At 36.8% G+C, this 19454-nt stretch overlaps 1 protein-coding gene and 1 non-coding gene across 4 annotated transcripts; one reads left to right on the top strand and one right to left on the bottom strand.

Annotated features, from left to right (window-relative positions):
• Positions 1-2332: 2332 nt before the first annotated feature.
• On the top strand, positions 2333-18355 carry LOC103718415 (AT-rich interactive domain-containing protein 6-like). Of its 3 annotated transcripts, none has more exons than XM_026809001.4 (12): positions 2333-4023; positions 4117-4156; positions 6225-6277; positions 7532-7577; positions 9827-9919; positions 13619-13741; positions 13837-14029; positions 17019-17085; positions 17273-17323; positions 17515-17607; positions 17689-17906; positions 17987-18355. In XM_026809001.4, exons 1-7 carry the CDS (start codon positions 3056-3058, stop codon positions 13951-13953), a joined length of 1440 nt encoding a protein of 479 aa, XP_026664802.2. In that variant the 5' UTR covers positions 2333-3055; the 3' UTR covers positions 13954-14029; positions 17019-17085; positions 17273-17323; positions 17515-17607; positions 17689-17906; positions 17987-18355. The 3 variants fall into 3 exon arrangements, with proteins under 3 accessions (XP_026664802.2, XP_088572413.2, XP_026664801.2); XM_088716287.2 differs by having other exon boundaries at positions 13619-13742; positions 13954-14029; positions 17689-17877; XM_026809000.4 differs by having other exon boundaries at positions 13619-13742; positions 13954-14029.
• LOC113463482 (small nucleolar RNA R71) lies at positions 5770-5875 on the bottom strand. The gene has a single exon (XR_003387771.1). It is a non-coding gene; the product is annotated as a small nucleolar RNA R71 (small nucleolar RNA).
• Positions 18356-19454: the final 1099 nt, after the last annotated feature.

Raw genomic sequence — 19454 nt, 5'->3', positions numbered from 1 at the left:
TATTGGCCAATAATTAGAGCCAGTTTTGTATTCCTTTTAATTTCTGTTTTTGTTTTTAAAAAAAAAAGAAAAATGAACCAGAATGATCAATATGGACAATTTTTTTGTCTTTGGAAAATAGTCTCTAAAATTTAGGAGCTTTTGGCAGTAAATATTTATGGCATCCAAAAAAGAGCAAAGATAAAAGCAACAAATAGGAAAAAAATCTAGAAATGCTATCTCTAAGATCAATCTCTACTTAATGTTTTATTACTTTGTTGATAGATGAAAAATTCAAAAACAATAACAATGTTAAACAGATGCTTATCATAGTTGATTGAATATTGCTACACCTTCTGATCATTTATCCTCTCTTCTCTTAGAAATAAACTATCTAGATGTGTTCGAAGTATCTCATTGCTTGTTCTACATGATGAACATGCTTGCAAAACTTTGCATGGACTGTTACATGATATATATAGAATAATAAAAGAATTTTTTTAAAAAACATGCAAGAGTAATATTAGCTCAGGTGCTATCCGTCAGTAAAACTCAGATGCTAGTATAGCTTGTGTAACTAGAAGAAATTAATCGATCAACTTATTGATGAATCCTTGCGAAACATGCATCTAATGCTACGGTCCTCTTTTGCAAGATGGGCAACAATAAGTTGAAGTTAGCTCAATTATAAAGCCTCTACAGCTTTAGGTTATGAGTCGCCGAACTTTTTGCTTGTTAAATCTACCAGCCATTGAGCATTAAGGTAATTTCTTTCATAGCTGACTTTGACTTAAAACTTAAGCAACTACTTTGGGCGATGAGTCACGTCCATTACTGCATTTATGCCTGATTAAATTTTGGCATATGCATTGATTGTATTACAATTTGTTCAAATCTCTCAATCCATATTCGAAATGCATCAATTTATATGTTTTAACTTTTTGGAATTAGGAAGATGGTGTCATTTGCATTTATGCTTATATCGAGTAAAATAAATGTAATACCAAGGACCGGAATCCAATATTTGTAATGTATCTGCGAGATAACATGGATGACTATGATCATATATAACCTCACAACTCCCTCGCAATTGAAGAAATGTTGTTGATGTTATAAAGAATTTTAACCAACAGAGAATAAACAAAAAAGAGACGATAGAAATCTACAACAAAGCTATGCATCAAGTAGGGTTGAAGTTGCAACATATAATTTGTATAACGAGCGATCAAAGAAAACTAATATTATTTGGATTTGGTGTTGCTTGGGCTTCTCTTCCCAACATTTTTTTACCAAAGGTGAATGCTTGTGCCATCAAGATTTCAAATGACTTCGAAGGCAAAATGGTGAAAGCTTGTAGAATTTTGAAAAGAAAGAATATATACTAACATCTAAAGAAGATCTAAACTAACCATGTGTACAAATAGACAGATGCAACAATTTGTCTCTTGTAAATAAGTATCATCATGGAATATATGCAAAACCTTAAAAGTAAGAATATAAGACACATCTGGTCCAAACATCGCATCGAGAGCTAGATGCTTTCGTTAGCCGACCATCTCTTGATGCAAAAATATATATTTCAAACACATCACGATCCACTATTGACTCCATTCCTCGTACCCCAATTGTTAGAATGCTTGATAGCCAAAATTACGTTGGTACTCAATGAATTAAATTATCTTGATATTTATTTAATCAAAAATTATCTAGAGTCATTTTAAGGTCTCCATCCCTCGTTGGGCTCTATTGCAAGGCTACATCCTTGATTATTTGAGAAACATGAAGATGAAAAATTCTAGCACTACCATACAAATATGGATTGCTAAGATCTTGTGTTTATGTGGAGCCTCACAAGTATCTAATGACTAATTGAGTCACCCTCAACCCCTGTAACTCTCGTTGATGTGTTCACATTCGCAAGAGATAAGAGGCTGATTTTAAGGCAAAGCTTTGATTATTTCAGAAGTGATAAAAAAAATAGTTGTGAAACTAAAAAAAAGAAAAATCCAATAAAGAAATATTTGGCTCAAAAAGGCATCACTTGTCAATGATTTGGGTCAATCCTTAGGCCTCACGAACTTCTTGGCGTTCCACATCAAAACTCCGTACGCTCGTGATCACTCATCGGACGGTGGAGAAGCACAAATACCATTTGACTGCAGTCTCGAGCTGGGCCGCCCTCGACACATGTAGTTGCAAGTCGGAGCTCACCGCCCGGGCCCCGATCGCGTGAGCGGTTACGATCACTCGCGGTGAACGAAATCACGGACTGGTTTCACCGTCATACCACTCCGATCCCCGGAGCCCGTTTGCTGCTCAGTATGATAAAGCCGGTCGTCATGGGTCTGGTCTCGGACTCAGGATAACCTGGTGGAGGGGGGAGGTCGGCTTACCGGACGGTGCCCGGACTTTCACATATTGCCGGGTTTTAAAAGCCCTGGCGCCCGGATTCGTATTTTTCCGATCTCTTCCCACTTCGACGAAAAGAAGGAAAAAAAAAAGTTAGGGTTCTTGGAGCAGAACCCTAAACACCATTAGAGCGCGCTTCAATCTCCGTTCCTCCAAGGGTATCTAGAGTCCAGGTTTCGGCCGGGCCCAAGGCGGCTGGTGAGAGCATCGCGTGGGACGGCATCTCGAGAAAGCTAAGTTATTTTCTCTTCTTCTCTTCTGCGAGCTAGGGTTTTCCTGCAAGTAAACGTTTGGGTTCAATTACTATCGGGGGCATTTGTTTCGATCTTCGGGAATTGGGGCCCTTGGAAAAGCCGTTAGGTCTTTATCGGTCTTGGAAGCGGGTAGTTTGGAAGAGTGAAAAATTAGGGTTTTGGTTGAAATTGAGCATCACTAGAGGGCTAAATTTGTGGAGTTTCCCTGTTTCATCAAGGAAGTTAGAATTTCGTTGCCAGGCCTTTGCAGGATTGGAAAGAAAGAGGGGGTAAAGAAAGAACTTTACAGAGAAGAATGCAAAACAAATTTCTTGGTTCCTATAAAAGTTCCTTTCTTCTTTGCTAAGGTTTTGTTAGTGCCTGCAAATTTCTTGTTTTCTTGGTCTGACCTGTTGAAGATTTGAGTAATCAAGATGAGCGAGCCAAAAGATCACAATGATCTGGAGCAAGGAATGCCAGGAATTTCTGGCAGTGGGCAGATAGGTGCGGATGTTGAAGACGATGACCTCCGGTCTCTGCTGCAAAATCATGCTGACGAGCAGAACTATCAGTTTCAAACAGAGGTTAATTTCCATAACGACTCTGGATTTGCAGCGAATCCCCTAGAAGCTGGTTCAGCCGAGCAGAACATCAAAGAGACCGCCATACCATCAGAGTTGCAACCTGGTGCTGAAGTTGCTGTTTTTACGAATCAGACCAAGGATGGTTCTGAAGAACCTGGTGCTGGAGTTCCTGTTTCTATGAATCAGACAGAGAATGGTTCTGAAAAACCTGATGATGAAGTTCCTGTTTCTATGAATCAGAAAGAGAATTATTCTGAAAAACCTGGTGATGAAGTTCCTGCTTGTATTAATCAGGCAGAGGATGATTCTGAAAAAGTTGCTAATCAAGTTCCTGCTTTTATGAATCAAACAGAGAATGAGTCTGAAAGAGATGATGATCATGTTCCTGCTTGTATGAATCAGACAGAGAATGACTCTGAAAAAGCTGGCGATCAAGTTCCTGCTTTTTTGAATGAGACAGAGAGTAATTCTGAACAAAATGGTGCTCTAGATGTCAAGACCAAAATGGAGAGTGAGACAGTGAACACACATACAGAGAATGGCAGCAACTCATTAGAGTCAGATGTGAAGATGGCTCATTTGGAAGATAATCGCATCATTGAGACCCCCTTGAAACAGGAAAAGGCTGAGGGAGAACAACCAGCTCGCATTGAGGGTCCTAAGCAGTCTTTTACATTTGACCACTACTTGGATGGTGGTGATTCTGGAACTGAGGAGGAACAGGCTGCTTTCATAAAGGAGCTGGAGAATTTCTTTAGGGAGAGGGGCATCGAGTTCAAGCCACCAAAGTTTTATGGGGAAGGACTGAATTGCCTCAAGTAAGTCTCAAATAATCATCTTTAGCCTTTCTCTTGAACATCTTTGCGCAAGTTTTTACTGAAATAAGTTTCTTTGAACTTTTTCTTTGCCAGGTTGTGGAGATCAGTAACTAAATTGGGTGGTTATGACAGGGTATGAATGCTACTGTTTCTTCTATGAATTATTTACCATAAAAATTTTCTGCAGACTGTATAGCATAACTTGCCTTTACCAATCATCATTCCACCATCTGAGATTGAGGTATTTGTATAAGGTGCTATTATGATAAGTTTTTGGAAGCAATGGCATATTGTTTCACAAAGAATCTACCTGTTAATGATATTGTGGGGAATGCCACTGGAGTAAAAGATGAGTTACCTGGGTCTCGGTGGCTTTGTTTAAGAGTTTTCTTTTGCATTAAAACTTTTCTTATCAATAGGAGGTTTCAGTGGTAATGTTTCTATTTGATTTTGATTATGTGAAGCACTGAATGCCAATCAGTTTTTTCGTTAGTGCTTAGCCATTAGTTGTTGGACCTTTAAAGTTGTTTTTAACTTTTTATTGGCTTATGCGTTGGTAGAGGCAAGTGGATAGTCTGGTCATCAAAGAATTTCCAGTTCCTGAGTATTGGTTGGATGTGCAGATATAGCACCATGATTCTATAGATGAAATACATGGAATGCTGAGGGGCATTACTTATGATCCATAGCTGGATTTGTGGCATACTCATAAATTTGTGTAAATGCATGTGTCCCGTCCTGCCAGCCAGAAGCCTCATCAGTGGTTTTTTAACCCTCTTAATGTGTTTTTTTTCCATTAATAGTAAGGGCAATCACCCCAACAAGATAAGAACGGGGTTTCATCACCAGATTCTTGCCAAAATTAGGTGAATCAATTCTCACATAGCTATCACTTTAATTAAAATCAATTGGATGTTGGCCCCTAGGGACATTCGAGCTCAATAGGACGAAGATCACCGAAAGTTGCACCAATTTTGCTCTGTGGCTCAGTTGATGTCTAGGCAAACTTTGTTCCTTAAGGGAGACAGTTCATCTGTTCGAGGCAAGTGGTTTTTAAGTGGGATCTTTGCGAACGCATCGTGACCCCCCCACTTAACTGGGAGCTTACCTGATCAACTCAGTTCATTAGACCGGATTGGAGGCTTAGGTGCCCTCTTCAAGCCAGTTAGGAGCTGTTTAGTGATTTTAGGGCAAATACAAGGATTTGATGTGTTTTTCTTTTATTGCATGCTTGACTGATCAAGTATTAGTTTATGCAAGGGAGTCGTTCTAGAGTGCGTGACCTATTACCTTTTGACCCTGAAATAGAACGGACCCTTAGGAATATTCGAGCTAAGATCAGAACATTAGAATCATCCCCACCTCCTGAGATGGCTAAAGAACAACCCAAACTCTTGAGGGAGTAATTTACTCCCACCATTTACACTTCCCCATCTTGCATTCGATTACCTGAGGTAGCAGCTGTACAATATAAAATAAAGTCTAATGTGATCCAAATGCTCCCATCTTTTTATGGGCTCACCAACGAAGACCCAGATAAACACCTAGATGAATTCCTTGAGATTTGCACCACTGTCAAGATTCAGAACTTCACTGATGATGCTCTAAAACTTAGATTATTCCCTTTCTCTCTTAAAGATAGAGCCAAGCAATGGCTGAATTCTTTAGAAGCCAATTCGATTCGTTCCTGAGATCAAATGCAACAAAATTTTTTTAAAAAATACTTTTCCATAGGAAGAACGAACCAGTTTAGACGTGCCATCACAAGCTTCTCCCAAACTGAGGGAGAAGAATTTCATGAAACCTGGGAGAGATTTCGGGACCTAATCCGTAAATGCCCACATCATCAAATACCTAAATGGCAGCTAGTGCTAGCCATTGTTCATGCATTCATCGCACATTTCTAGGTAGCAGCACTATGCTGCTTAGTGGCATTCTCTTTCTTTTGGCAACATCTGCCTCCTTTGTGTGCTCTTCTCTTTATGATTCTCATTCCTGTGGAAATGTGACAACATGTGTCTATATTTTAGAGAAACTATCGAACAAACATGAAAATTCAGGAAGGTAAATAACTGTCTCTGGACATACATGGGCTGTCATTTGCTATAGGATGTTCAGTGTTCAATGATTTATCTTGCACTCACTTAGTTACTCTTTTGTGATTTTTGGCTAATATTATTTCTGTCAAATTGTTTCTCTAGGTGACATCATGCAAGTTATGGCGTCAAGTGGGAGAGTCCTTCAAACCTCCAAAGTAAGATTTTATCATTCTTCGTTTCCTTTGTCTGGGCGCGCATGTGTGTGCACCGTAGATGTGCATGTTCTAAATATTCACAAGTGAATATGAATAATATAAACCATGTAATAGCTGAAACTGGTCCAAACTGCATTTTTAAAAATCCTGCTAGCATTCAAGTCCTTGTTCTACATGTATAGTCTTCTTCATTGTTTGCTGGTTGATATCAACTGGTCAAACCAATAAAACTAGAATTCTTCCACCAAGTGGAGTGACAAAAATCAGTTTGCTGTTTCTGGGTTTGTTACTCAATTATGTCGTTAGTTGCTAATATATTGGGCAGGAGGAACAGATGACAAGAGTGTTCCCCCCTTTTTCCCTTTTTTTTCCTGAAAGTTCTTTGTTGCTTCTATGAGTATATTTATAACTTGGAAACAGTCCTAAAGTACTATACCCATGTTTGATATTCGAAATTTTGAAAATTACATATAATACAATTCAAGTGGCAAAAAATGTCATAAATTACCAGAAACAATATTCTGACCATAATAGAAATGACATGAGCAACATCTAAAATGATTCACTAATAAGACATTTTTACTGCTAGTTTGTGTGATATTTGATTGATAAAAACTATTAAATAGGGGATAAACAAATGCAACAAGGAACAAGAAGGAAGAGCATCAGAAGTTCGTACATCTTATCATGATGCTTGAACTTTTGTGTGCATAACCAAGTAAATGGAGGCTTAACCGAAGGTATAATGACTTTCATATAGTGCTATGCTCAGGGTGATAGAATTGATTCTTTGGTTGCTTCTTCCAATAAAGATCACAACTTGTGATTCACAAGTCTATCTTTCTGAAATGTTCTGGTTCCAAATCCTACAGCAGCGGGACTGAGAAGTGCCTGAATAGTTCAATTAACTTCCACTCTCAGTGCCTGAATAGTTCAATTAACTTCCAATAAAAAGGGTAAAATGATTTTTTTTCCAATTATATCTTAGTATATATATCTCTACACTAGTTGAGAAATCCAGCCACTCTCATCCATTCAGATGTTTGTTCTCATCTGAACCGCAGTCAACAAGATGAGTACCAGGATGGTGATATATGTTTTCTCATGGTTGACAGTGTATAGTTTGTCGCACATGGTTGTTGTCCTCAAGTCTGCTACAGGATAAGCGAAACTCAGAATCTTGAACAAAGTAGTTACATTAGCTATAATTGATGTCATGTTCCACTGATCTCCTGGATGGCATTGTTTATGCAGGACATGTACAACAGTCTCTTGGTCATTTCGAGGTTTTTATGAGAAGGTAATTTCGGAAACTTTTTGGATACTAAATTATTGTGTATTATGCTTTCATTAAGATATATTTTCATGATGTTTCCTTCTTTTTCCCTTCTAATATAAGATGCAAAGGTTGATTTGTTTTCTGTGGAATTCTTGTGCACCTGCTTGTTGAGATGATAGTGATATTCACGATGTGGGCAAAATCTTTAGTTGCTGCTCTATGAGCATGAAGTGATCCATAGAAAATTTGAGTAAATGATTGAAGTTTTGAATAAAATGGAATTTAGCAACTCAGTGAGAAGCATCTGGTGTTAGAGATGTTTCTTCTTGTGGGAGTAATGATTCATCATCAATATAATGCTACACTAGCTATACAAACTGTTTGTTGTTTTAATGCCTAGACATATTTTTGTTTGTAAGGTGAATGTGCAAGAAGAATTTGAAAAGTTAGTTGGTTAACAAATGTCAGGAAACCTAATAAACAAAATTTTGACATGAATTCATAACAATATATGGCTAATATTGGATGACCGAGAGTGCTATGAATCCATGATTGTGCATAATTGACTTTGTCACTATTAAAGCCGCTTTGCCAAATGCTTGGAGCTAGAACTCCCGCTGAACTCTTATCTGTACAACTAACCTGATCCTAACCTGCATTTTGTTTAGTTGTGCCTCAAAGATGGTACAAGTACAGCTGCCTTGTGCTTTGCATCAAAGGACAAATTTAGGGGTTAGCTTGCCTTCTTTCAGATAGTTATAATATTGAGAAATTTTGAAGATTTTTAGTGCATAGTCCCCAAGATTTTTCATTCAACATTTTCAGTATGACTTGCAAATATATTGAATTCAGGCTGTTCTTTGTCATATTCTTGAGTTACCATGAACTATTTAGACATCCACATTTGTGTTCCTAAAAATATTTTAGGAGGGGCCTTTTTATTTAGGATTTCACTCATCAAGGGTCATTCATGTTTTATCATTATGAGCAATACTCCTCTTTTAGCTTGAGAAAAAAGAAGAGCACCAACAATGAACACAATCCAGACTGCACTTAAAGAAATGACTAGAATACCAAATTTGATAATAAATCCCCAAAGAAAAATTATTTAAAAAGGCATGTAGGCTAGTTTTGTTTAGCTTTGGTCAAAACTGACCGTATCTAACTAAACTGCTGGAACTGATCAAAACTGAGTTTCAGGAGTGGATTTTGGTTAAAACTTCAGACCTTGCTTACATACTATTTAGATAACCTTAAAAATGACGTCAATCCAATTGTGCCTCAAAGATGCTTTAAGTATGGTCATCCTAGGTTCCCCTCAGTAAGCAAATGTAAAGCTTCAGGTTCTGGTGGTTGAGATCAAGGCGTTTGCATGCTTCAGCATGAAGTGAGCTGTAAACAAATCAATTAAATGACATGAATTAATTGGGGGCACATGAAAAGTAGTAATTCAATAAGAATATCTCCTTAGAGATTTTTGTCCTTGCATGGGTCATGATCTACCATTGATGTTATGCCACAACCTTAGGGGTATCTAAAATGTATTTTAAGTTAAACAACTTATATTTTAAGTCAAAAAACTTATTAAGAGGTTGAATGGACATCATGATTTAAGATGATAACCTATAGCTGGCTATAGTTGACCATGCTAGACCACCATGAAACCCACCTTCGCTGTGCCACCAAACACTTAGTGGGCTTGCCTCAGTTAACATAAGGCTTAGAGTTGCCTTGGGTGGGACAGTGGGTTTAGATTTGCTCCTGCATGCTTTAGCACATTAACAGCCCTTGTATAAATAGCATCACTGCTAGGCAGTTGAGTGTTTTTTAGGTGTGTCGTTGTTGGTAGTCATGCTGCATCACTGTTATCAATTATCAGCAGTATAACTCATTCTTGCATTTCAATTTTCAGGCAGTTATCGAACTGTCCAATCAGGACATTCATGTAGTTACACGTTAGTTTTCATTTTTATATCGCTTTTAGACTGTATAATATTCATACATGTTGTCATCAAGCCTGAGCATGTGGATTTGAGTTCACAATTCATCAGTTCTGGCGGTTGTTTTTCCTTGTAATGTGTGATTAACTCTACATCATTATGAATCAAATGTACTGCATGATCATCAGTAACTTCTGTTGATCCTCTTTTTCTTTGTTAAGTACACTGTAGCTTGTGCTATGCCTTTTTATGATCCTGCAGTGTTCCTATGATCTCCTTGTGGTTTATCCTCTTATTGCCTTTCACATATATTTTACCCTTATTCTACAGGCTCTACTTGAGTATGAAAAACATAAAATTCGTACTGGTGAGCTCCAAATACCTCTATCTGATCTTCCTGAGGCTATGGTTATTGAGAATCAGGTGAATTCCTTTCTTTTTGTATTGCTATAGTCCTGCTTTTCAATGTTTTAGTATAAAGTATTATGATGCTATTGTTGCTGCTCTTGTTATTTATTATTGTTATTCCAACAATATGAGGCTACCATTATGGATCCTTCTTCACCCTTTTCCTTGCTTCAAAAATTGGGCTTTTTGGCATAGTAAACCTTTTTAAATTATTCACTTTGAGCTTTCATCCAGAGAAACATGACTTCCCTCTCTTTTTGTTCTTTCCTCAGAAATTCAGGCCCATCATTTGACCAGGGTCTCTTCTGGTTGCTGTCAAGACTTTATCATCTCAATTGTTTTTCCATTTTTTTTCTCCTGAGAATAACTTTTAAAGCAACTTTTGTTGCATATAACTTAACTATTTCTTCTGGTTTTATAAGCAGTCTGTCTGAGCATGTTCATTTATCATTTGCCATAATTTCATGTGCTTCACTTTATTGTACACTGCTTCATATAAAATTGTTTTCATTTATCTTATATCAAACTTTCTAGATTTTTACCAGTACAATGTGTTCATGTAGTTGCTGTGGTGTGTAAAACAATTGCATTAGCTGTTGAAACTGCCTCTCCCTTCCTTTTCGATGCCATGGAATGCCAATCTGCATATGTTGCGCCCTAAAGCCCTTAACATGAATGGGGATGTTGTATAAATAACAGGTCAAAAATTGACCTACCTGGTCAAGCTGTTGAGCAAGCATTTACATGTTAGTATATCCATTCAGATTTCTTTCGAAAGAAACAGATGGCTACTGCAAGAATCATTTCAGCAGAAAATGAGATCAAGGCCATGTTTAGGATCATCCAACGGTGCCAGATGTCCTTGTCTGGACATTGTTTCTCCTGTTTCCTTCTTTGTTTTTTTCTATATTATTAATAGTTGTATGGAATATGTTTGTGCCTATGCTTGAACTTGAAGGTTGTCAATGTAATAATCAAAATTTAAGTAGGTTATCATAGTATCTCCATTAAAAATGAAGCTAGGCATCTAGTTCTTGAACTGTCATTTGAATCTTTAGAATTTTCAGGTATCATGTTAGTTGAATCGTTGTAAGAAAATCCTAGAAAAAACATATATCATTACAAGAGTACTCACATTAATCACTGGCGTATATGTTTGGATATAACTGACTCTCTGATTAGAGGTTTTTCCACTTGATATTACCTGAATAACCTTGTAGTTTAGAATTTCAGCAGAAAATGAGATCAAGGCCATGTTTAGGGTCGTCCAACGGTGCCAGATGTCCTCGTCTGGACATTGTTTCTCCTGTTTCTTTCTTTGTTTTTTCTATATTATTAATAGTTGTATGGAATATGTTTGTGCTTATGCTTGAACTTGATGGTTGTCAATGTAATAGTCAAAATTTAAGTAGGTTATCATAGTATCTTCATTAAAAATGAAGCTAGGCATCTAGTTCTTGAACTGTCATTTGAATCTTTAGAATTTTCAGGCTTCATGTTAGTTGAATCGTTGAAAGAAAATCCTAGAAAAAACACATCATCACAATAGTACTCACATTAATCACTGGCGTATATGTTTGGATATAACTGACTCTCTGATTACAGGTTTTTCCATTTGATATTACCTAAATAATCTTGTAGTTTAGAATTTGGTTAAAATTAATTGAAGGTGTTGTACAATTTTTCTAAGCCCTAGTTATGGTGCCTTTTTGAAGTCAGAAACAAAGACATGAGATGATTGTCAGATCATTGTGAAGGTGGGAAATTTTATTCGTTCTAATGTCAGTAATTTTAGCTGCAGCATTACACATATTGTACATATATATGTGGAGTTGTTGAACTTTAACCTAGTTGTTTAACAAATTATGCTTATATGTACACGTAGAAGTGCCTTTGCTGCCTATCTTGTTAGTGCAGCCAACTGAACTAGTTGGATCAAATATAGCGGATTTTCATCTTGTTTTTGAAGAAGTTGAACATCCAGCGAGGCTTTAAGAAGCTTCTTTTATTATGGAGAAAGAATAAGCAGAACATATGTAGGACAATATGTTGAGGAAGGTGATGAAAAGGTATTGAATTGGAAAATAAATATCACATTTTCCAAATTTACAAACTGAAGTTAAACTGGCAGCTATTCAGACTAATGTCATTTGTTAAAGGAAATGTTATATTTTAAACATCAATTAAGGGTACATAATGTTAGGCTGTTAGAAAACAATATATGCACAAGATAAGTGTGGCCAAAGTGAGAATGTTGAGATGAATATGTAGTAATACAAGAAAAGATAGAATAGAAAATGAAGTCATTTGTAAAAAGGTAGGGGTAGGCGCTAGCTAAGGACAATTAAAGATTAAGACTTAGTTGAGTTGAGTTGTAAGGAAAATGCTTAGTTGTTACCTGTTAGTCTTAAAGAGAGAACTTGTACCATATCCCTTGTCCTTGTCAAAGATGCTTTTTGAGTGTGATTGCTTAGATTTGGGACTTCTTCTCAGGTTAAAGGGTTTTTTAGTGGTCGGTGGTTCCTTTTTAACTATGACAAGTGCTTCCCCCACCTTCCCAAAGTGTTTTTGGCTCACATAAAATCTGCATCGTGTATTGAAGATGATACCTCTTTTCTGTACTGTTTGTTGGATATGTTGAGCTTGTAGGATCCTTTTCTCTTTTTCTCTTTTTGTGTTTCGAAGGTCAGGTCACTTATCACATTGCCATCAAAATAGTGTATTCCTTGGAAATTAGTCTAAGATATGTGCCATGACACATAAATCATTTGATACAAAGACCTATCAAAAAGCCTTTCATCTATCTACTTTAAAATTATAAGTAGTGTGTAATTGTTTGGGAAAGGTCTTAGTTGATTATAAGTCATGGAAAAGGGAAGGAGCTCATTTTAGTTAGTTCTTTGGAACAAAATTGATCGAAACCCCCTTTTCTGCCCCAACCCCCCTAAAAAAAAGAAAAGAGAAAAAAAGAAACACTGGAAAGAGTTAACGGTTCTATGTTGAGGAATCCACAGCTGGTCATGAATTCAACTTTTTGAATGTGAAGATTCTTCCCCCTTCAACCTAAATTACAAATAGATTCTGTTCCAGTTACAGAATGGTCCTGTGGAGATAACCATAACTATAACCGCCAATGACGAAACCGTATCCCAACAGTATAATCCCTTATAAATGTGATTCTAATCACACCTTTTATTTCATGTGCTAACATGGTTTGACTTTTGGAAACTGTCAGTCTTCCATTTTATGCATCTGTTTCCATGTGGCATTCTTCTTCTATCTTGTTCACTTAGTCGATAAACTAAAATGCTGCCACAAAAAAAAAGAAAAAGAAAAGAGAATAACTGCCATATGAGAAATCACATTATTAGTTTACTATGGTTGTAGAAGTAATTAACTTATATAGTATGGTTGGATTGAATGGTGTTATCTCTTCCCTTTTCTTAATGAAAGTAACATCAGTAATTTTTTTGGTACAAATTGATACTTGTAAATTGCAGGGTGTAAAATACTGTGTCATGCCCATGTTTGCATGATGATTGCCTAGCTATCATACTGTATTGTCCTGGGCATTGGCACTCAGGGATGAGTATTGGTTGCATATATACAAATTATTGTTGAAGATACACTAGATTCAACATAAATAGATCCAACGGAAGTTTTAAAGAGATGCATGAATTTTAACTGGTTTCATGATTCTTGTCATCTTTTCAGGGGGGTGGGAATCAGGCATCAGGATCAGGTAGAGCCAGAAGAGATGCTGCAGCTCGTGCTATGCAGGGCTGGCACTCTCAGCGACTGCTTGGTAATGGTGAAGTTGGTGACCCAATAATTAAGGTGCATGGACATTCATTTGTGTGTCAAAACACTTCTGTGCCCATACTCTTGTTGATTTCTTTATATATCTAATCTTTTTGTTTGTCTGTGTGTAGGGTAAGAGTTCAGATTCTCTTCTGAATCAGGATAAAAATCTTAAAAGCATCAGTATGTTTTGCTTCTTGATATCGTCAGTTTCTTTGAATATTTATGTGTTCCTACAATTTGTTTAGGTGGAGCCAAGAGGAAAAAACCATCTAACCTGGAGCCTGCAGTTAAAGTTGCACGAATGAAAGATATTCAGCCACAGTTAAGTTTCTTTCTTTCCATAGATTAGCTTTTTTTCTCCCTTTTACTTAAAGAACTACTTATGTGTGCCACTTTCATAGCTAGATAATAAGAATCTGAGAGTTCTCACCAAACAGAAGTAAATTTAGAGGACTGCTGTGCCAGTTACATAGCTAGATACAAGATTGAAGACACCTAAGTTTTCCACCTGACTATTTTCTGGATATGGTCAATAATGTAGGGCACCATAAATTGTTTGTTAAATTTACTACCTAGTATAAATTTTATTTTTCGAGGTCAATATTTTTAAATCTTTGATCTTTTTACCCGTTGTTAATTTATTTAAATCTTGTATACTCTAATATGCATTTTCTTTATATTAGGTGATATTTGTGTAACTCAAGTCATATATTTACGTCAGGGAAGAGTTGCGACAAGCTTGATTTTTGCATGTCAATATCATTGCTTTACCATGAATCTGAGTATGAGGTTCTTGTTATGTTAGCATTGTTCTTGATTTTTTAGGATTAAGGCCTAGCATGGGAAAAGACAATCATTCTCGCATAGCATGTTGTCTTTATTTATTCAAGGTTTCACATGGGTGGGAGCATGTTTGGGCGAACCATGCGTCTGACTCGAGCTCCCGAGTGTTCTTAGATTTCTGGTCCTCACTCTATTTATTTGAGCTCTATTAGGTTGGGTCTTGTTTTTCTTCTAATTGGATGGCATCTAGTCATTGATGCCTCTTCTAAGCTCTTGATTTTTGCCTTTGGACCTGATGCAAAGTTAACAGGTCTGACACTTTCATGCAGCTTTGTTTATGCATTCATCAGTTCTTAGTTGGATGACAAGTCATTTTTGCCCTGGTAAACCCAATCCTTTTGTAGCCTAACCTTTTGGTTAGGTTAAGAAGTGACATTGAAAATTTCATGGCAATCTGTGTGAAATATGATCTCTAGTTCGATAGTTTAGCAGAGATGAAAGAAAAGCTAGATGATTTTCCCCCCTTCCAATAACAATCATAGTTGATTGGAACTTTGGTTGGAGTTATGAAGGCTATTACTTTGTTGATGCTTTGCTTTTCCAAGGAGATAAAGTTTCATCATCTTGCTGACAATACAGTGCAATCACAAGCTGTGGCAATCAATAACTCTTCTTAAACTCTTCATTATAGTCCGTTGTTAAGAATGCCGAGTTTGAATATTGGTAATTACTTAGTATATGGGTAGATGAAAACACTCAAGTCGTTGAGGGATGATAGTGACATAGATGAAAACACTTAAGTTGTCGAGGGAAGATAGTGGCATGGAATTCCGCCGCAGTTAAATGAAGCGTACCTTCTTTCTAAAGCAATAGAGGAATAAATAGGAGCATTACTATTGCTATGAGCTAGAAGGCTTTGGTGTCCGCTATAGGCTAGGTCTATATCTGCTTATGGCCCTTCGGAGGCCGACTAATGCTTATTTGAAATGTTAAAGTATTCCAATGCACATATCAATTTATCAAAAATTACCCAGCATACACTTCGGCTGCTAATAGGAGGACAAGACCTTACAACTAAATTGGAGATGATCCCTTCTCTCTAGTGAGTGCAGTGAAGGACTCGCGCCAAATCTTGTGCTTTTGTATATAATGAAGCAAGTGCATGAACAACTCTAGAATGAGATGTGGTCTATGACTTTTTGTAGGTTGAATGTGAAGGGCTAGTAATGATACTTCAAATCACATGCCTTGTCCTTCTCTGATACATATTGTATATTCATACCCTTTAGAAACTTCCTAGATACATGTTTGATAACTGTGTAAAGTATCCTGGTCAAGGTCTGCTTTGACTGTGCGATACCATACTGGTAAGGTAAAGGGGTGGTACTAAGATTCGGTTCGGTATATGAGTCAAATTGGTCTGAACCAAGCAGAACCACCTCGTACCGCCTGAAATTAGGGGTGTACCATACCATACCGCCTTGCATTGCTCAGTTTTAGATGGTACTTTGATATAAAAAAACAAGAAAAGGCATTGGGAGCTGTCTTGGTACGAGGTGTGTACCGTACTATTTAACGTACCGGTGCACTACCCACTACTGAGAATGCAGACCTTGATCCGATTTTTCAAAATTTTAAGAGAACACTTTGAAGACTTCTTGGATATACTTGAGATACTTCCCAACGCTTCCAAAAAAATAAGGGTAGGGTGTTTTCTTTCTTCTTTTAATATTAACCTTTTAATGATAAATGATCAATTTTATAGTCTATGATGTTAATATTAAATTTTGAAGTATAGATTGTAGTCAGGATTGTTGATACTATTATTTTGATAGCTTGCTATGCTTTTTGGATACTTTGAGTGTAAACACATTCGTATATACTTGTGTGTGTATGTAGCCATATATGAATACTATATATATATATATATATTCGTTGATTTATCTTAGCTGTATCATGTCCTACCTTTTCAAGATTTGCTCTATTGGTGTATCTCTATCATGTCCTATTCGTATTCGGTGTCCGGTGTTTGTGCTTCATAGGCTGAGGGTTGCTTTGGACATTTGCTTGCTTGAGATGTTGATGAAGTTGTTGATATCTTTTCTGATGTCTATAGGGCTGCCAATGAACAGGCAGATAATATTGCTAGGGAGGGTGTGGGGTGACAATCTTCTTGATGTGAGCATATAGCTTCATTTTTCCTTTTTATGTCCTCGTGTGATTTTTCCATTCGAACTAAATTACATTTTTATAGATATCCCGGTTATTTTTGGGTTAAAAAAGGCTGTCTAGAGACTTAGTTTGCACTGGATTCATAGGGTTGCTGAGTCTTCATTTCTTTGATACTTGAGAGGGGAATGTGTACATGTCTCATCCTAACAGTTGTTGACAACATGCTTGTTGTATTTTTTCATTGATGCTTTCCCAGTTTTTATGTTTCTGCTATATTATTTTACTGTTTGACAATCTATTGCCTTACCTTTTGATGTAAGGTTAAGTATAATAAATTCTGGCTCTCTGTTGGCAGAGGGGATACAGCAGTTGTGGATGTTGGGGCTCCTGCTGATTGGGTGAAAATAAATGTGCGGCAAACTGTAAGTTCAGCTTATAAGAAGAGGGACTCCAATTCATTCTTATTTTCATATGTACTATTTTATGAACTGCACGATGCACCAGATTCTTCTGCAATCAATGTGTAATTAGCAACAAGAGCATTCTGAGCACTTTGATTTCAATCAACTTTTTATTTATTGAAAGCAAATTTTTTTTTTTTTTGTGTAGAAAGATTGCTTTGAAGTCTATGCTTTAGTTCCTGGGCTTCTTCGTGAAGAGGTAATGAATGAATACTGTTATTTTTAAAGTTATTTTTATGCATTGCTGGTGTGTTTGTATCACTAATATGTCATGATACAGACAGACGATATAATAGTTTGTAATGAGCAAAAATTTATGAATTTGTTGCTTGAATCTTTTGCAAGCCGATCTTCTAGTTCTTAACATAGCTCATTCTTGGATGAACTCAGGTACAAGTTCAATCAGATCCTGCTGGCCGTTTAATCATATCTGGAGATCCAGAGCAGCCTGATAATCCTTGGGGTGTCACCCCCTTTAAAAAGGTTGGTATATTTATATTTTCCAGGCAATCTGGACCATAACATTCGGCAATGTCTGGTAAATGAAATTAACATCTTTTGCAGGTCATAACTTTGCCTTCACGAATTGATCCATACCAGACTTCAGCAGTGGTCACCCTTCATGGCCAGCTGTTTGTACGCGCGCCCTTTGATCAGTCAGATCTATAGCACTCCTGGTCTCGCTTCCCAAAGTCCATCATCTACTCATATATAATAAAGAAATGGAAGGAAACGCATGGGGATGTTCTGCAGGTTTTGCGTACTGACTTGTGGGAAACCTGGTTAGAAATAGTTTTTAATACTCTAAGGCATGTTAAATTGGTAACTTCTTTCTGAGTACTTTCAATTTTTCTTTTCTCAGGCCTTTGAACTTGTCGTGTTGCTGAGATGATACTTGTGCTATTGGAGTTCATGCACTAATTTGAACATGCTAATCTGATGTTTGATCCAACAGCAAGGTGGTGTCTCGCTCATTAACCTTGTCACGGAAACTTGCGAGTGCAACTAAGGGAGAAGAAAGTAGATTTACCAGTCCTTGAGCCAAGCGTGCTTCCCTGTAGTCATATATTGTAAATATAGTCAGATTCTAGTTATGATCCTCTATTGGCTGATGGTTCGAATGCAACAGTTCCGTCATAATATGATTTTCTCTGTTCTGGACAAGCTACTAGAGTTGATCTCTGAGTGTATTCTGCTTTGCAATTAAAGATTCTGGAGATTGTTTTGTTTAGAGTGGGGGATTTGTAGATGACTGAAGAATCGACAGCTCAACGGACTGGTTCCCTGATCCAGGGCTTTCTGCTGCGGTAGCAACACTTTCCTTGCTGATCTCTGGGATTGTGTTTCTTCTGATGCCCGAGGGGTTTGCTTTGAAGGGATTGATGTGGTAGGACCTGTGGTTTAATCCGTTTGAATGCGATAGCTGTAGGTCGAGGAACTTCGTTATAACTAAATAGCGGTCTTAAATACAGTCAATATATTGAGTTTGATGGGTCTTGATGGCTGTTGAATGAGATGTCAATTTGATGGTAGATGAAGATGCAATTCGAATCTACTTTAGTAAGTTATATGCTAGATGATTGTGTCATAACGGTGGGACTTCAGGATGAGTAACCTCAGGCTAGTTTTAACAAAATTTATTAACCTCAAACGCGGTTTGAGTGTGGTGGAGGGTGGATAACCCAACTTGTTCGTGAAATGAGGGATCAAACCCTTGCAAAGTTCTTTGGGCATGTAATCGGTGAGATCGTTCTTGAAGTGGAGTGTAGTCTTCAACCTCCAAATGTCTAGTTTCTTGGTTAACCAGTCTTTTTTTGATAAATTACAGACTTCTAGTATTATTCTACATGTTGGGCTATTATTTTCTTTGCGCTTTGAACTAAAACTGGTGCTGTCCAGCTTATGCATGAGTTCAGCTGCGGGGTGGAACCAGGAATGAAAAAGGTGCGAAATGTAAATTATTATGTACCTTGAAGCGGCATTTGGCGGGAGCATATATCTACGCTAGGTTTTTATGTCAAATTTTATTTGGCTGTCAAAATTTTTGAAATAGACTGAAATTGAAACAAATTATTAATTTTTGAAGTGGCAAAAACTTCAAGTATATTATAGTATTTTACAAACATAACATACATATGTTGTATGGTGATATATTTGACACCATAATATCAATATTTTAAAAGATTACATTGATATTAAATAATAAAACAATGATATTATTTTACACTATTATACTATTTTATATTCTTAAAATAATATAGTAATACTAATATTGTTATAATCTAATAATCTTATCAATAGTTATCATGTTATATTTAGATATTATAGAT

This window comes from Phoenix dactylifera, chromosome 2 (genome assembly GCF_051530095.1).
Source record: "Phoenix dactylifera cultivar Ajwa chromosome 2, Ajwa_hap1_PhDact_Kaust_v1.1, whole genome shotgun sequence".
Taxonomy (NCBI): Eukaryota; Viridiplantae; Streptophyta; class Magnoliopsida; order Arecales; family Arecaceae; genus Phoenix; species Phoenix dactylifera.
Note: the sequence above shows the minus strand (reverse complement) of the source record. Positions and strands in the feature narration are given on the sequence as shown.